Raw genomic sequence first — 19,257 nt, forward strand, 5'->3', positions numbered from 1 at the left:
AAAATGTTTTGTTATCTTTGTCACTGAAATATAGCGTGGGTTCATTCTTGCTTCTCATGTATCCATTTGGAAGAATTATGTATCGATTCTTGAATACGATGCTCGTGGTGCTTGTTTCAAACCATAAAGTTCGTTGTTGAACTTGTAAACATATCCTTCTTTGCTGCCTTTTTCAGATCCTCATGGTTGTTGTACATATACTTCCTCTTCACTGTATCCATTCAAGAAATGCACATTTCACATCTAGCTCGTGTACTTTCCATCCCTTTTCTTTTGCTAATGATAATATCAATCTTATAGTGCCCTGCCTTGTAACAAGTGCATGAGTCTCTTTATAGTCTGTAGTTATACCATACCTTTGAGCATATCCTTTTGCAACTGATTTAGCTTTATATCTTTCAACCATTCCATCACTTCTGCAATTTATGTTGTAGACCTATTTAGTTCCTATAACCTTTTGAACTCTTAGTAGCTTTACAAGCTCCCATGTTTTGTTTCCTTCAATAGCATCAAATGCTTCTTCTATTGTTGTAATCGCAACGTTCCATTCAATGGCTTCTTCAAATCCATACAAGTTATTAATGAATGCAATTATGTAGTGTTTCATACTTATGCTTGCCTTGGACATGGGATCACATAAATCTACATGTATAAAGCTCAAATGGTTGGCTATATCTCTATCCATTTTATTAAACCTATCCCTAAGGTGTTTGCCAAGTGCACAACCCTTGCACACTTCCTTTCCTCATGCTTGAATCATTGATAACACATGTACCATGTTTCTTTGATACAGCATATGCAATCCTTGAAAACTAAGATGTCCATACATTTGGTGCCATAATCAATTTGTGACCTCAATAGTAATAAAACAAACTTTTGATTTGCCTGCCTTTATTTTTAATGAAACATTTGTTTCTTTGTCATTTCTGCTGTAGCAATCAGCTTTTCTCCTTATCTATTAGCAAATACTAGTTTCTGCTCTTTTTCAACGGGCTGTCCAACACTCCTTTGATTATGCCTAAGCTATGGATGGTGGTATACATCAACAATATCCATTTTTCTTTTTCCACAAACATCTATCACTTTATTATAACCTGACCTTATTCGCTTTTGAATGTTTCATCAATCTTTGTCAATGTTGCTTTATAACTTGGCATATGATAAAAAACAATCTGAATCTGGAAACCGTATCTCATTATTTGTGTTTTCAATTTCATTGCATGAAAGAGAGGATTGTGGTGAATCTTAATCTTTCTCTTGCCGTAGACCGTAATTTGGATTTCTTGTGTAGTCTTGTTACCTTGTACATGGTTTGCTACTCTTCCTTCATTCAAACTCTTCAGTCTGCTGTCTCTTTCCATATGATCAAATGTCTAACAATAATATCATTGTATTTGATGCGTTTCTACATTAAATATGCCTCTGCCTCTTGAGTGATCACAGCCTCTACTCTGTCCTCTCCTTCTGTAATTAAAACTAAATATATGTAGAACAATTTTTTTTTCTGCTCAGGGTACATTGAGACATCATGTAGCCCCATTTTGGAAGTGGCACTATTTGTGCTCACAACTTAAAATGTATAGTTGCAGCTCCTCATTAAGGAGGTGTATCATCTCTAAGAGTATGATGACCTCCTCAATATGTAATTGGATTCACACATGGGTCTCCTTTGTGAGAAGGTCCATTTTAACTATTACAACTCATCCACGAGATATGTGGAATTAAGTCTCTCTCTCTCTCTCTCTCAAATTGTGTTTGCAAGGGAAACAAATGCTTTTTTAAAGTCAAGTAGCCTTTTAACTGTTGGCTGAGTATGTCATTTGAACCCCTTCAAATAGGCAGGCAGCCCAAATTGGGACACTACTGTACCCAAAGTAATTCATGACTTTTCAGGTATCAGCTTAAATGTATCACTGTGATAATAATGGCTATCTAGATACGGAGAACCTGAAGGTCATAATAAATAATATATTTACTAATGCAGTCATCAAATTCTAATAATTGCAAGCATCATTGATAGGTTTGAAATTTCTTAGTATTTAATTTTGACTGTCTGAATGTAAAGTTCAACTGTTTAGAGTAACTACTTTTATTCAAATTTTTTTTTTTATTCTATATACAAAAGCACCTATTTCACCAAATTATGTAGAATTAATATTTTCTGTTCTCTTAAAATATTTTTAAGAAAGGTAACAAATACTATTTCAAGTCTATCAGCTTTCCAACTGTTATCTAGATTCTAAATACATCATCAAACCACTTCAAATGAGCAGACAGCTCAAACTGGAGTACTATGTAATCAAAGGATCACTGGACTGACTAGGCATCAGCTTCTATTCATTATTATGTACTTAACAAGTATCTAGATACAGAGAAACATGGCCACCCAGAACATGTGACTTGACTAGAGTCAATCCAGATTAATTGTATTATAACAGAATGATAACCAGTAACTGCCAAACAATAGTTTAAACACCTTCTGTTGGCATTTTCATGGTTTGTGAAATTGGTATTGCTTTGGCTGGATTCAGAACCTCTGAACAATGGCTGGATTCAGAACCTCTGAACAAATTGCCATGGATGCAATGGAAAAGTTGAGGAAGCTGCTCATTTACACTAGCCCTGTTGCCATAAATGCCAGCTTCCTGGACAACCTTATGCAGCTCGTCAAAATTCTTATGCTGATTATATCTCACCTCTGTGCTATGGTTTTTGTTGGTAAGTAGAGAGTTTAATTTTGATGCTGTTGCGCTTTCAATTTATGCTTTATTTCTGCCAATTCCTGTCTTGGAGTTTCAAATTGAGCAAGAAGGATGGTGATGAGAGTTTTACTTTCCCCGTTGTGGGTGAGGCGAGAAAGGGTTTGTTGAGGAGTCAGCATCATCTTTACAACACACAGCATGCTAAAGGAGCTCAATATGCTATTTCAGTATATTAATATCCCCAGCCAGAGAAGCAAGTCTTCCATTAATGGAATTGAAACTGCTACAAAGTAGTCCTTGAGCTACTAGCTATCCATCTCTTATAAGATTTATTGACTGTTATGGCATTGTCATAAACGTTATGCTTAGACCTGGTTTCCATGGGATCTGGAAGCAAAGCTATGCCTACCGATGGGGTTTTAGCAATCACAAAATGAAATTAGGGAGAAGGCCTGTATATTTTATCTTCTTATATCAGAATGGTGTTTTTTTGAGCAGAGGTTATTTGAAAATTCCTTTTCTCTCAGTTTTTAACGAATAGCTGATCTAGAGTCTAGGTTCAAATCTGCTGGTGGACAATTCTATAGATGAAGATCTAGATAAAGTTATGTGCATTTGCAGAAGCTTTGTGAGTCATGGTAGTGTAAAGATTGAGAGAGATATACAACTGAAACAGTAATTTTATTTTTCTGTTTGGATTATTATGGCATTTTCTTGAGAAATATATATATGTAAAGTTGAACAGTTCTCATGGAAGTGGAGCCATTTCCATTTGTAACTCATCATCTCTTCATGGTTGTGGTTTGGCTGGTAGTTGCATGATGTGTTGGTGGATGGCCTGGCATAGTGCAAGCCTTAGGGGTGTCACCTAGATTAACAAGTGCAATTATTATAGCGTTTAATGGTTTTAGTGTGATGCTTGGAGCAATGTTGTAACGAGTGGTGTGAGGTAGCTTTTGTGGTTTGGCTTGGAGGTGTGTTTGACCCTTCTAAAGCCTTGGTAGAAATTGGAGAAAGTTGGAAAGGAGTTTGGTTACCATAGAGCCTGATCTTGTGTAGAGCGTCTTGTGCCACTATTGTAGTATGTGTGAAATTTCCTAGAGACAGATTGATGATCCTTGTGTTATTGTGAGCATTTGGAGTTGATTTTGTGTACCATAAACCTAGAATGTTACTGCAAGCTGTGAGAATGGTCTAGGTGTAGCTTTTCCATCAAAACACATCCTATCTCCAGTTGAAGTAGAGGGATTATTTGAAGCCCACTTCTCCGCCATATTAAGCATTATTTTAAACCTACAAAAACCTAGAGTCAATGTAGTCTATGCAAAGCCCTCTCAATCCACAAACTCACAATTTGAGAAGAGTGAAAAGAAAAACTATGTTAGAGGAATACCTTTGATGAAGCATAAGATTTGCATTTGCTAGAGGATGGAGGTCTCAGAAGTTTTTGTCAAGCAAACAGTGGAATCACTCCAAAAGAACCATCCTAAACAGCAGAAACCATAAAATCTCTCTTAATATGACAATAACACAGAGTGGGAGAGATTCTTCTTAAAAGGCCATTGGTGTAGATTAACACAAAGATACCAATCACAAGCCAAGATCCATACCGACACTCAAGCAATATCCGACACTCAAGCAATATCAGCTGTCTGAGAGATAAGAAATTATTGGAATGAAAATGAGATCAAATGAAATAAACTATGAATTTGCTGGGGGAGTAATTTTTTTAATAGACATGAAATATTATGAAAACTGTTCAAATAAACTATCTCTAGAATTTGTAGTTTATAGTGCTATGCCTATGATTTAAAAATAAAGTTATGTCATGTAAAAAGTTCTTGGAATGAATGCTAATGCTTATCTAGCATGTAATGTCCCCTACTTGTCGTGAGCCTGATTAACAATAATGGTCTACTCAATACACTTGTAATTTAAAATTAACCTATTCAACTTAGGAGACAATCTTCTAATTATTACAATGAATTTCTGAATCAGAGATTACTATATCATTTGATTTATCACTTAACATCTGATTCATAACAATTGGAATAACTAAAGTAAGACTCAGAACTTACCCGATTCCAGAATGGTGAAGATTGGATTGGAGGGAACCTGCAAGCATAGAGAAGTATACACACACCTACAAACAATATTATTTCTGATCAGCAATCGCTATTATATTTAGTAGACAGACAGAGATAAAGTAAAAAGACCTGGAGGAACAGTTTGGGTCCGTTGTCTACCCAGACCAAGGGATGGTTGTTTCTAACCCCCTTGCTAGACTTGGCGGCCCTATTTGCTATCCTTCCAGTCTTCATACGTTAAGACATTCAGATTCTTTCCAACTTGGCAAGATTGGTATGGAGAAAGTAACTGGCTCCTTGACCTCGTGGGTTCTATGACCACATGAAATCCCCTTGTTACCACTGGAAATCCTCTCCATACTCTTACCAAGATGGATACAAACAGTTCCTAACTCTTTACTGAACAAGCAGCATTCATTATACATGTAATTACACAGTAAATATTTCAGACAGTATGAAAATCAGACATTTACACAGTATACATAATCTTCCAGAACATTATTATTTAAATATAAACATACACTTAACATAACATAACACAGTATTCATGATATTATTAAATCTGATATTAATCTGTTACTGTAGATATTAAGGAGTATGATATGAATTTTATTAAAGTGGACAGTGATTCTCTTACAGTTCGTAGAGAGGTAGAGACAGGTTCGTTTGTAATTGCTGGACCTGATACTTCTCAAGATAGTCTACTTCTCTTCTTGATATTTTCTCTGTAACCCTTTGACTCCTCACATACTTACCTTATTTGTAAGTAAAATGGCACACTCATTGGGAGAGGCGTGATTTAGTCTTGAGTCATGTCCTTCCAATCTTAACGGTGTCTCTCAATAAGAAATCGTGGCACTTATAATCATTGTTTTGTTTATTTGAATGGTCATTTAATTATTAATACATTCTTCCTTTATTACATATATTTAACAACACGTATTAAATATTCAATATTAATCATTATTTGATTATTAACACATTCTTTCTTTATTACATGTTTAACAATACATATTAAATATTTAATATTAATCAATAATAAATTATTACACTTTCATATTAAATATTCAATATTGATCATTAATAAAGTATTACACATTCATATTAAATATTCAATATTGATTATTAATAAGTTATTGAAACCATATAATACTGAATATTACAACATCTGATTAGCATGAACAGGTACAGGTTACATAAATATGATTATAGAGTAATGTTTAATGCTGGAACATGACATAGCAACAAAATAATTTGTCATGTGGAGGATCATTTATTGAACTGATGTTGATCATGATTTCTGAAAGCCATTCAGGATAAAGAGAAACTTAAAGGGCTTTCGTGATAAAGAGGCACTAACTTGTGTGTGTGTGTGTTTTGATTGTAAATTTTTTCATGGTGCTAGTGCCTACAACTGTATAGGGTTACTGTTCCATTCTATGCTATATTTTATGGGTTAGTCTTTGTTATATTGTAAATAAATTCAAGTTGACACCATAAGACAATTTTATTTCTAATTTATGTTGTAAATGGCATGGATACTATAATAATTTACAATGATATAGACTACATGATATTCCATCTTGTAGTAATTGAATGTGTTGGGAATCAAATGGACTAGCACAAAAAATAGCATTTCTGGTTATTGTGTTAAGGTGCATGCATTCTTACATGTGGAATTGGTAAAAATCTACATTTTACACGTGGCTACCCTTAGTGTAATGCCATCTGTGTTGATTTGTATAATGCTAGTATGACCCGTATGAATTCTGCATGTAGAATATTATCTCTGTTAGTATTATCACATATTAAGCATTTATATGTTCTTTGATTTGAACAAATGTATCTTAATGATACCTACCTTATGGAAACTAGAAAAAATCATTTACCTCAATGTTTTTATAGAAGAGTGGTTTTCCAATGGCAAACTCACTGCATTGAACTTTACCTGATTTTGGAAGGAACAAATTTGATGGTGCCTGATCTTTGAGGCATTGATAGCATTCCTTTCAAAAGCATTTGCAACAATCTGCTTGTTTGGTGTTAATTAAATTAAGTTATAAGTAAATTTTTTGTGCAATACTTTCCAGTTTTCCTTGATCATTCAGAGTTTACACTGCATCAATAATATAAAATTCAAGTTGAGTTTTTTTTTGCATATCTATGAGGATTTGTAGCTCTGCGTTCATCAATGACAAATTGGAATTAACTGAAATTTATAAATTTTTTTGGACAGAGTTGAGTTAATTGATAATTTCAAGTTGATGGCTTCAAAGGAGCTTCTAATTGGTGAATACTGAGTAATTTCGGAGCTTATAATCTTGGATATCAATTGTTCCCAACAAGACCTTAGGGGAATTCGCGTAAATTGAAAGAAAAGGTTCAGAAAGCTATGGATTATGGTCAGTCAGACAGCAGTGGTAAGTCCATTTTTTGTATCAATCACTCTTCTGTACCTCAGACATATTAGCATCTTATGAATTAATATCTTTTTGTTAGAATTTTGAGATATGGTTGCTTGGAAGTGACTTTATTTTTTTAAGCTTTAATGTCATCCTAGGCTCACTTTACATGGAACAATATAAGAAGAAAGTTTCAAGGCACTGACATCTCTTAGGGGAATAATGTTTTTTAGTATTTTACAGTGAGAAGCATGAGGTAGAGGAATTTACCCTAATTGTTCAACTTGAGGTCGTTTGAATCGTTAGTATGTATTTAAATGGTTCACTTCATGAGAAAAGAAAGTTTGATTAATTCTCCTCAATATCATTAGTTTTTTATTTAATTGTCAACATATAGATCAAGGCTACCAAGATGGTAGGCATTTTCTTGTCAGGTCTCTTAGGGAGTTAAGCTGAATAAATTACTAATTAGTGAATGCATTTTCTTTGAATTCTCTAGATGGAGAAAAGATGTGACTTTTGAGTTCTTATAGTGCTCTGCATTGTTAATGTGTTTTTTTAACACTCAATGAAGGAGATAAGACTTCATATTGAGTGAAGACTAAAATGAAATTGATGCTAAAAACTGAGTCTGTTCTGGATATCTTTCTTTACAGTAAGCAGTGTATCACAATTTTAATGCATAATCAAATTTTGCATGGACTCAATTTGGCCTTTTGTTAAGAATCTCGGTTTTGTTTTAATGAATGACATTATGCACTTTTCTGAGAAATTCTTATATTAATATTTAACACACAAGTATTTGTTGCGTGTAAAGAATTCTTGAGAAATATGTTTTGTTTGGATTGATAATTTGAACTCATGTTATGTAGTGTGTGTTGGTTGAAATTTGAATGATCTATTGGATTATATAAGGATATTAGTGATTCTCTTTTGATTCTAAGTACAGAAGATTGATGAGCCATGGGTGTGTCTATTTGATTATCCAACTATTCCAAACAAATTTTCAATTTGATGATTAATTTTAAAGTTTTGGTATCTTGTATGATTCATTTCTTTAAGTAATAAGTAGTATAGTATATTCAAGTTTTACTTAGGTATTGCCTTAGTTTTGAAATGGTATAATTGTGACAATTCCTCACCACTGTCTGCAAATTTCGCCTGGTCAAGACAATGAACACAATGTTCATCTTTACTTTCAAAACTTATGTTACTTTATATAAATTTATTCATCAAGCTTAACCAAAGAAAACATGTTTCACATCCATTTGATGGAGTTTCTACGCAAAATCAGCAGCTAGAGTAAGGATGACTTTGAAGGTATGCATTCTATCTATAGCTGAAAAGGTTTCAACATAGCCTGTACCTTGTTTTTAAGAATAGCCTTTAGTTACAAGTCTAACCTTGCATTATTCATTTCTACAGCTACCTTGAGGTTGTATAATGTCAATAGTTTCTAACTTTCTGGAAAGAATCATATTAATATCAGAGCAACAACAAACAAAATCGATATGTAAAATGTTTCAGTTTTTCAAATTAGTAGTTGGATTTGTTTAATGTTTCAGAAATGATTTGTTAACAAAACTGTTACACACATTAGCTGCAATGGACTGTTCTAAAGAAATTTTAAAGAGAGAACTTCAAAAAAGTCATGACACCTGTTCTTAAAAACGTTGATATTTAAATCATATTTTCGTAAATGAGCTGACTTTACTCAGTGCCTTTGAATCATGTATGGTGTGAGGTGTCTAGCTTTTACTTGTCATTAGCTTTTCTCATGGTGTCAATGCTGGAAATTAGTAATTTAGTATAGCTTCATATTCAACTTATTGACTATAAAGTTCAGAGAGTCATCAAACTTATTTTCAGGATATGTGACCCTCCCCCTTGGTACGCATACCTGCATACCCCATATGGATATGGGTATGATATCGCCTAGATACTGGCTGGAAAATGTGACTACCTTAACCCATAATTAGAGTAGTCTTAGAGCTGCACTGATACATCTGGATACAGCATTCTGAAAAATTGTGCCCTTTCCAGGTAAAAGCATGTAAAATCTGCAAGGTGGTATGTATACAAATTTTAAATGCTTTTGTGTTATCCCATAGAAGCTCCCAACGGATTGTTTGGAAATTAAGGTTCTCACTGATAAGAATTGTTTTTAATCTTGATTTATAATGTTTTAGCTTTTAATTTTTTATTAAATATTTTTTATTATATGATTATAATTTAATATTAGTATGTATTATAATATCTAAGTTGATTTTAATATTAAAAATTCTGAACTTTCTATATATAAAAAATAATTAAATACTTTCGCATTTAAATTTTATGTAATTTAAAAAAAAATAGAATCGACTAAATATAATTTAACTGGTAATAATAAATAATAGAAATGTTTTGACGTTTAAATCTAACTAGAAACATAAAATAAACAAAATACTCTGTAAAAATATATTAAAATTTAAACACTAATAATAAATAATAGTCAAGAGTTTCGGGGGCAGCTCCCTTCTATTAATTTCAAGAGAAGATGTTTACATAGATCAGTTTGAGCCCCATCTAGGGACTCATCAGTTACATCATGTACATCCCTCAGAAAATTCAGTGATTCTTACATCCCTCAGGAAATTCAGTGATTCTTTCTATCTGAGGGGGGAGAACAGATCCCCTTACTGGCTCACATAATAGCTAAATATTTCCAAGTTCTTACTCTGCAAGGCTTCGCTGAACATCGCCAGCACTTGAGTTGATACCTTAATCTTCTTTTCTGCATTAGTGTCGAAAATTCCAGCAATCATCGCAGTCGCTGGTCTCTTGTTAATTGAGGAAATGGCGTTCATGACGGCTTCCACATTAGCAGCAGAAATCTGGCTGTGTCACCACTGCCCCCTGTGTATTTGTGCCCATTATCTGCACCACATTGGTGAAGTAGATTTTGTATACGCGCAATCATGAAGATAACCATTTGATCACTTTGCTGCTGCAACAATCTTGATGATTGCTCTCTTGGTCTCCTCTACATTTGCTTTGAACAGTTGTTGGACATCCTCCTCCATTGTCTTTGAAGCATAGTTGCAGTCGATACCGAAGATGTAGTGTCCAGCCATTTTGCATTATTCTTCTACTTCGGTTCCTTATGTAGAATTTGCCTTTCCCTCAAGAATGGAAAGGCCAGCCCGGAGATCCCAAAGCTGATTTGTGTCATGTGAGCCAAAGAACTGTAGCTCTCACAGATCAATGCCCCTCGCAGTTGCTGATGATCTCCTCGATTCTGAACCATCCACATTGGCAGGATCTGTGTGTGTGTGTGTGTGTGTGTGTGTGTATTATATATTGAATTGTTGTTGTTCTCACATCTGTGTCCATGCGACTTTGAGCTTAGGAGGTACTCATGCCTTAATTGCTGCCTTACCCAACTGGTGCTCTGCAATCTTCCATCATTCTATCCTTTTCCATAGCTTAGATCTGATATGTGTAAAGGAGGCTTTTTGAGGAGGTCATATCTTCCTCTCATCCCTGCTTCTTATCTCTCACATCTCTCAGAGACTTCCCATTCCTGTCCCACTTCGTAAGATCTGCTGCTCCTTATAACCAAATCAGATCTGCAAAACTGGTCTATTCCTTTCCACGAGTCACATGGAACGAAGACTGTGGATGCCAAAAGAAAAATCTCTGATCAGCAGACTTATGGGATTCTTTCCAGGACCCAAAAATCTGCAAGTTGGGGTACAGGAGAAATGGAAGCCATTAGAAGAAGTTGAACTTTTCATGACACCATTAAAATATTAAGGTTTTTAATGAAACGTTGGTCATTGGCCTTTAACCCCATTAAAGACTTCCCCAGTATTGTCCCACTGTGGGCAATACCATCTCTACTAGCAAGTGAAATGGGAGGAGTATACACTAAAGAAAATTGGAGAAACCATAGGGGAATACATAACATCTGTGTCAATATAAATCTTGTTAAACTACTGCCAAATTGGAACATCTTAGATCTAAGGGGAGTGGAATGGGAACAACTTGTGGCTATGAGAATATTCATTTCTGGTGCAGGCTTTGACATGAACCTGGACACTTGGAAAGGGTCTATCCACATCGAGATTCTTCAAAGGATATACAAACTGAAAACAATGAAATAGAACTTGCAAATTTGCAAAAAGAAAATAATAGCTAGCACAAATGAAAGATCTGCCAATACAGTAAAGAAAGGACAATTGAAAGGAAAATGCAAACTAAGCAGAGTTTAAATTCCACAAAGCTTATTTAATGAAAGGTAAGACATCCACCATTACCCCCTCTCATATTCCTATTGTCAAAATTAGAACCAAAAAGATTAAAACTCCGAAATCAGAAACACAAGAACAAGAAGCACAATAATTTATCCTGGGAAAACCCTCCACCTGAGGGAGAAAAACCCAGTCACACCAAAATTAAACTTTATTGAAAAGCACAACTTTCGATACAATGCTTCTGAAGCTTGAATCAAGCAAGATTGTTAACACATAACAATCAGTGGTTGAAGCTGATAATAATTCTGAAGACTGATAGCTTCTGAAAAACATTCAGAGTAGCTGAAGGAAGTTCAGAGACAAAAATGATCCATCGGAGTGATCATATGCACATATCTTAAACTATGTTCTCACCAGAAATCTTCGCACACTCAGAACACACACTGCTACAATACGGCTATCAGTCTTTCTTTCATATGGAAGAAAGCATATATAAAATATATCTTCTCTAAACTTCACGCAAGCACCCACATTGCTGAAAGAACCACCCGAATAGAAGAAGCACCACATGATATATCTCCTGACGGAAGAAGAAGGAAAGTCGTGCACAAAAGAACTATCAGCAGTTACATTTCATGCCAATTCGTACACGTCTGACAACGAAGCCACAAGGGCGATAGAAAACTGATCCTTCCAATGGATGAAATGCGAAGGGGAAATAAAATGAATTTCCAGCTAGCAAGCAAGTCGGTGATGGAAACCAAGGAATCCGATACATATTCCCGCGCCGACAAAAGTCAGAAAGTCATTGCCATTACTGGAAAGAATGCAAAGAGAATAGGGATGATGTCAGCAAGCATACACACGCAATAAGAGCGGTGACAGATAATATACAAAATCGAAACACTTCTAGCTTCCTCAAAACGATTATAGAGCACGTAATAGACGAACACAAGATAGCTGAGAAGAATGGCAAGAAGATCTCAGGTGAATGATAACTCCTGTGGCTACAACACTAACACCTATATCAATCTCTTTGATGTCATCATGCAGAAGCTCCTTAATCTGAATAAAATGAAGAGTGGGAAAAGAGAAGAATAATGATGACCAGATATAACAGCAACTCAATGTATACCTCAAGCAGGCACAAAGCGAATATGCTTATCTTAAATAGCAAACACCTCCATGGTAGCCAGTTGAATAAAAAATAGCAAATTCAAGAACTCCAAAATTGTAGAACTAATTTCCAGTAGGCACCTAGAATTGCAACTCAAAAAACTAAACCATTAACATTTCGTGGTGAGAGCTTTACACCAATAACCCCAGACCAAGTCAGAGGTAGAAAGGGCAAAAGCTGGAAAGCAATTTTAAGCAAACAATGGAACAATTCTCGAGGTAGAGACAGATCAGAATGAAGAGGGATCCCATTTGCTTGCCTTTTCAATATAAATGTAGATCTCTTTTGGAATATTAGGGGAAATAGGATTGTAATTTGTAACTTCTAAATACGGAATAATATATTGAGTTGCATTGGAGTGTGGGGTTTCTCTCTTGAAAGGGTTTTTCCCATGTAAATCACTATGTTGTTTAATATTGCTCGTGTTTATTTCCTTATAATTGGATGAATAGTTTATTTTTTGGACATCTCTTCTTTCATAGATTAGTGTAGGAAGATTATTTTGCACCTTTGTTTCCCTTCATTTGGTATAAGAGCTAGATCACCTTAGATTTGAAGTGGTAGTGAGAAGGTTTTTTTTTGTATTATTCTTGGATTGAGTGGGAGTTTGTTTACAAGATTTTATTGTAGGAAATATGACAAGCACATCAAGGATGGAAATGGAAAAGCTCTTTGGCACTAACATTGAGTTTTGGAGGCTCAAGATGGAGGATATGCCCATGGATAGAGAGGTTGCAGCATTTGGATCCAAACATGCTGCTATGTAATAAAAAAATTGAGACAAAATGTATAGAAAACTGAAGGGTCTCATTAGGCTTTGTTTGATAGACTCTATGTTGTTGAATGTACATTAAGAAGCCAATGTTACATCTGTTTGAAAGAATTTAGGTGAGATTCATCGAGCTAAATCCTTGGAAAATAAATTTATTTGAGAAAGAAGTAGATTAATTTTAGGGTGGAGTATGGTGGTTTTGTGGTCAGCACTTGAATGTTTTCAACATGATTGTTATCTAGTTGTACTCTATTGGAATAATGATGGAGGATGTGAATTGTTGCATGAATTTATTATTTTGTTTGCTAGATTTGTGGGATCACTTAGTGATGACAATTAGGAGTGCTACATCTAAATTCAAAATGGATGATACAGTGCATTGTTACTTTCAAAGTAGATGTGTAGAAAAATTCCTAAAATGTCAAGGAGGCCCTACCTATTTGAGGAAGACTGTGAGAGTAATGCAACAAGGATAAGAGAAACAATTATAGATCTATATATCCTAGAAAGACCAAGTTTAAATGTTGGAACTATGGCAGGCTTGGGCATTTTAGAAGAGATTGCAAGCAAGAGAAAAAGAAAAAGTAAAATGATTTAGATGATGAGTGAGAAAAGTCTTCTCAAAATGATGGTGATGCCTTTGTTGCAATGTTAGCAACACATGCATTAGGTGTATGGTTGATAAACTTTGGGGCTTTTTTCCACATGACGTCATATTAGGATTGGTTTTCGAAGTATGAAGAATATGATGGTGGGAAGTTGTACCTTGGACTCTCACTTGAAGATTTTTGATCATGGAAGTGTCTTGATATGATTCCTTGATGGATGTGTGAAGGGGATCAATGATTTATTGCATATACCTTGTTTGGCATAAAACCTACTTTTTGTAAATAAACTTAATAATTTGGGTGTGCAAGTTGTTTTTCAAACTGGAGGGTACAAGATGATGAGAGGGGCTTTGGTGCTTGTTAGGGGTGTTAGTATGATGCTATTGTTCCTTTTATTCCTACAATGGTTGTGCTTTTTTGTGTACCTAAGGGTGTTCTTTTTGTGGAGAACATGTTATCGATAGAGAAAACAATGTCATGCTACCAAAGGATGAGCCACATAGGTGAGAAGGGTCTAAGGATTGTGAAAAATAAAAATCTTGTAGAGGGTTTGAATGAGTGTGCTTATGAGTTTGATTTATGTCAACATTGCATATATGGTAAACAAAACCACTTTCAATTTTACTTGAGTTATCCCAAATCTTTTAGGGTATTGGCTCTAATTCATTTTGATGTTTTTGACCTTGTAAATGTCTCGTTGATTCATTACCTTTGTGTTATGTATCTTTTGTAGATGATCACTCTAAAAGGATGTGGGTGTATTTCATTAGAAGTAGATATGATGTCTTTAGTTCTTTGAAAGAGTTTAGTCTTTTGTTGGAAATCACTTTATATGAAGATTAAGGTTTTGAGAACTAACAATGGTGGTGAGTTTTGTTTAATTATTTTGATAGATTTTGTAAGAAGAATGGGATGGAGAAACATATGACAACTACACCCCTTTGTACAATAAATTTTAGAGAGAATGAACATGTTGCTGATGGAGAGGGCTAGGAGTATGCATAGTGGACTTGCCTTAGAATATAAGTTTTTGGCAAAATCTGATGTCTTCATCAAATTTCAATCCACACAATCATTCTAAGATTAGTTCCTATAAGCATTACCTGCTGAGATCATTCAAATTCGAGAAGTCTCCCATGGAGATGAATTTTTAAATAACAAACAATCTTTCCGATCATTATATCAACCATCTTCGAATTGGGTATCCTGTAGATTAATATCTATTGTGAACCGGTCAAAAAGAGAATAAGGAAGATGATTCCAGCCATCAGAGTGTAATAACAAGTCTCCAACGTATACATACTTTTGCTCTCTCAAAGGATAAATAAATGAAGCAGCTATACTCTACCAAAGACAAATACCACCTTGAAGCATAGGTATCAAACCAAATGATTCACTACGCAATTACGTGAAAGGATGGCCGGTACATACTTAGCGAACATAAGTCAATATAATTACGGAATGTATTTATTGTAAAATACTGATTACATATGAAGATCAATCAAAGATACAGGTGGATATTATACCTTGCTTGGATTGATTGATCAAGGCATATAATTGATGCATAAGGAGCGGTCAAAGGAAATTATAATAATCACTAAGATAGTGATTATGAAATAACAAATAATCGTTAGTATACAATCAATTAATATAATGAAGGGATGCGTTTTCCTTATGGAGAGACACAAGACGGAAGGGACATTTCTCTTAGTGGTAGCCTATCCTATCGATTTGCAAGCTATAAGAAGACTATCAATCTCTCTCAATGTAACATTATCGATTGTGTTTTATATTGTTTCTTATTCCAGTTTGGAAGAGCTCGTGTGAGCAAGGCTGAAGGCCCAATATTGTGTGCATGAAGCCAAGGATTATTCACATCAGACATAGCACTATATACCTTGCATGATATCATTTCCAGATCTGAAACAGCAGTAACCAATTGTGCATACTATATATTCCAAATCAGAAACAACCATTCATATTGCCATTGGCAATATCGACTTCTAGTCCATTGAATATTTATATTATTTGAAACAGCGAGTTATTGTGCACTTAGTGCAAATTGATATCAATTCACTCAAGCATAATCTTAATTGTATAAATCAGAGACAGCCGGTGGCTTGATCATTATCATTTATTATATAACTGCATTTTAATTTCCGAATGCATAAGTTTATTGGAAGAATCATACATTAATTGTCCTATAATTTATATATTGTTCAATAAAGGACATTACAAGTGGTACCAAAACGTTACATTTTGTGGTTATATTGCATTGTTCCTAAAACGGGACATTACACAAAAGCTGTTGTTATGGCTTGTTACTCAATTAACAAGTCTCCTACTTATCTCTTGTGCATAAGATTCCTATGCAAACTTAGTTAGGCAAAAGGCCTCATTACAACATCTTGATGTTTTTTGTTGTGAAGCATATGCTCATGTGTGTAAGGAGATGTGGTCAAAATTGGAGTAAGTGTATCTTCATCAGCGATGGTATTGGTGTGAAAGGTACAAGCTTTAGGATCCTATGGCGAAGAGTTCTATACAACGAAAGTGTTTTAAGGAGATTAAGCTCTCTTCTATAGTGTGGCAGCCAAAAGATGGGAAGAATGATGTGGTTCAACTAACCCCAAAGACTGAAAAGGTTGAACTAGAAAATTGTTAAGGACCTAAAGATGAGGAGAGACAATTTAGTTTTGATAGTTTGGAAGAGGAGTTGGAACCTCCACCTTAGCTCTTAAGGAGGTGCACTCAGCATAGATGACAACTAGACAGATGTAATCCTCGTAATTGGATATGTATTTTTGCTTTGATTACTAATAGACATGAGCCTAGAATAGTGAATGAGGCACTGTTATGGATGATTATGGATCCTAGAGAGTAGCTATGGATGAGGAGATAATTGCATTGAAGAAAAATCACATATGGCACTTATCACCTTTGCTTGATAGTTCAAAAGGAAAACTGGTTTTTGGTGGCAATTTTTGGAAGTACAAGGATAGATTGGTTGTGAAGAGATTCCTAGGTCAGTTGATTATGGTGAGATTTTTTCTGTAGTTGTTGAGTGCACATCCATTTGGTTCTTATTGTCTATTGCAAAAAAAATTGATCTTGAGATTGAGCAAATGGATGGAGACAACTTTCATTTTATGTTGATTTGGTGGAAAGAGATTTACATGACATAGCTAGAGCAATGCATGGAAGAAGGTAAAGAATCTTTGGTTTGTAAGTTGAAAAATTCTATGTATGTCTTAACTCTCTTAGGATATGGTACCGTAAGTTGATTCCTTTGTGTTGAGTTTGGAATATTTGAGACTCAAATCCGATCATTGAATCTATTATAATATGGATAATGATTGATTTCTTATTATTGTATTATATGTTGATTTTTTGTTTTTCGATAATAGTTAGAATGTGAGTTGTGACTTGAAGTCTTAGTTTTCAACACAATTGGGCATGGACTTAGGGGCTATGAAATATATTTTGGGTATGGAGATCAAAGAGACATAATGGACATAAAGCTTTGGTTAGGCCAAAGCAATTATGTGAACTCCATGTTGGAGAGACTTAACATGACAATTTGCAAATCATTGTGTTTTCCTAACCCACTGAGAACCAAATTATTTGTATAGTAGTGCCTAATTCACCTAGTGAGATGGAGGACATGAGTTCACTACCTTATGCTAGAGTTGTTGGAAGGTTGATGTATGCTTTGGTTTGTACTAGACTAGATATTGCCTAAATAGTGGGAACCCTTAGCTGTTTCAAGGCTAATCCTTGGACAAGTCTAGTGGGGATGCAATTAAGAGGGTCTTTGGATATTTGTGGGGTACCTCCAAATACTCTATTTGTTATCATGGTGATTCTATGGGGCTAACATGCAATAAATACTCATGGATTTGTAGATTTAGATTGGGTAATTGATATTGATAGCAAGAGATCAACTAGTGGTTATATTTTCAATTTATTCAATGATGTAATTTGTTGGACGAGTATGTGGCAGGTTATTGTCGCTTTGTCCACTACATAACTTGAGTACATGGTAGCTATTCGTGCTTGCAAAAAAAAAATCTGGCTTAAGAGATTGTGTTGATATGTAGAGCCAAGTCAAGAAGTTATTATAGTTTTATGTGACAGTCAGGGAGCCATATGTTAGAGCTTGACCTTTGACACTTTGTAGAACATTTGTACTTCTTTTGCTCTGGCAAGGTGTTCGACATTTAGGAGAATGTTAGGAAATGTGGCTCAATCTTGCATCTTAATGTTAAGAACACAAAATCGAAATTTATGACATGGCAGAGGATGGGAGGGTGATGATGGAGAAAGTTGACACTTTGTAGAACATTTGTACTTCTTTTGCTCTGGCAAGGTGTTCACATTTAGGAGAATGTTAGGAAATGTGGCTCAATCTTGCATCTTGATGTTAAGAACACAATATTGAAATTTTTGGCAATAGAACAAAAGGAATTAATGTTTGGGCTATAGAGGTCATTTTTGGCCTATATTTTTGTTGGATGGTTCAACATTGATTCCTTGATGCTCAATAGATCTTTTCAAACTCTACAATTAAATAAATGGATTCAATCAGTTTCTTGGATTAAAAGTTATGTCCTTTGAAAATTAGACTTCTCAAAGTAGAAATGTAAAAACATCTATGAGCTATAAGAGGGAATTACACTTGTTGACCAACTTATAGCATGTTTTATGACACCTTACAAGGCATATTTGAATGGAGATAATGGAGCACTTAAGTTGGTGAGTGGATTATGACAAACTTATGGTGGGTGGAAGGAATACCTTGTTTTTAGCTTGTGGATTCATCTTAGGATTCGGGCAATTGGATTTTTAACTAGGGATTTGGGTACCACATTTTTGGTGGTTTTAGCTTATGGTTTTCTAGTTACCATTTGATGGTTTCATGTATTGCTTCTTTTATTTATAAGGTGTATGAGATTGAGATTTAGATAGCGAGTTTTGTAGGTAGTGTTTCACTATTAGAGTTACTTCAAATCTCTTATTGATGATATTCTTATCGGTTGACTCAACAAGTGTATTGTAACCTTGATTACTGAATACATTGAGTTGCTTTGGAATGTGGAGTTTTTCTCTTGAAAGGGTTGTTTTCCTTGTAAATCATGGTGTTGTGTTATATTTCTCGTGTAAATTTAATTTTTGCACATACTTCCTGTCATAGATTAGTATGGGAAGCATATTTTGCACCTGCACTTCCTTCGGAAAAAAAACCATGCAAATGGTAAGAGCTCAGTTCTACAA

At 34.7% G+C, this 19,257-nt stretch overlaps 1 protein-coding gene across 2 annotated transcripts in view; it reads left to right on the forward strand.

Annotated features, from left to right (window-relative positions):
- The window catches only part of LOC131030668 (protein EMSY-LIKE 3), a 78,059-nt gene that overhangs the window by 40,716 nt on the left and 18,086 nt on the right, over positions 1-19,257 (forward strand). For both annotated transcript variants that reach the window (XM_057961576.2, XM_057961570.2), the window contains exon 2: positions 7,026-7,209. Coding sequence is in view for 1 of the 2 variants with exons in the window: in XM_057961570.2 (XP_057817553.1) it covers positions 7,182-7,209 (28 nt within the window). In the remaining variant the exon portion in view is untranslated. The remainder of the gene's footprint in view (positions 1-7,025; positions 7,210-19,257) is intronic.

Source organism: Cryptomeria japonica, chromosome 4, assembly GCF_030272615.1.
Source record: "Cryptomeria japonica chromosome 4, Sugi_1.0, whole genome shotgun sequence".
Taxonomy (NCBI): Eukaryota; Viridiplantae; Streptophyta; class Pinopsida; order Cupressales; family Cupressaceae; genus Cryptomeria; species Cryptomeria japonica.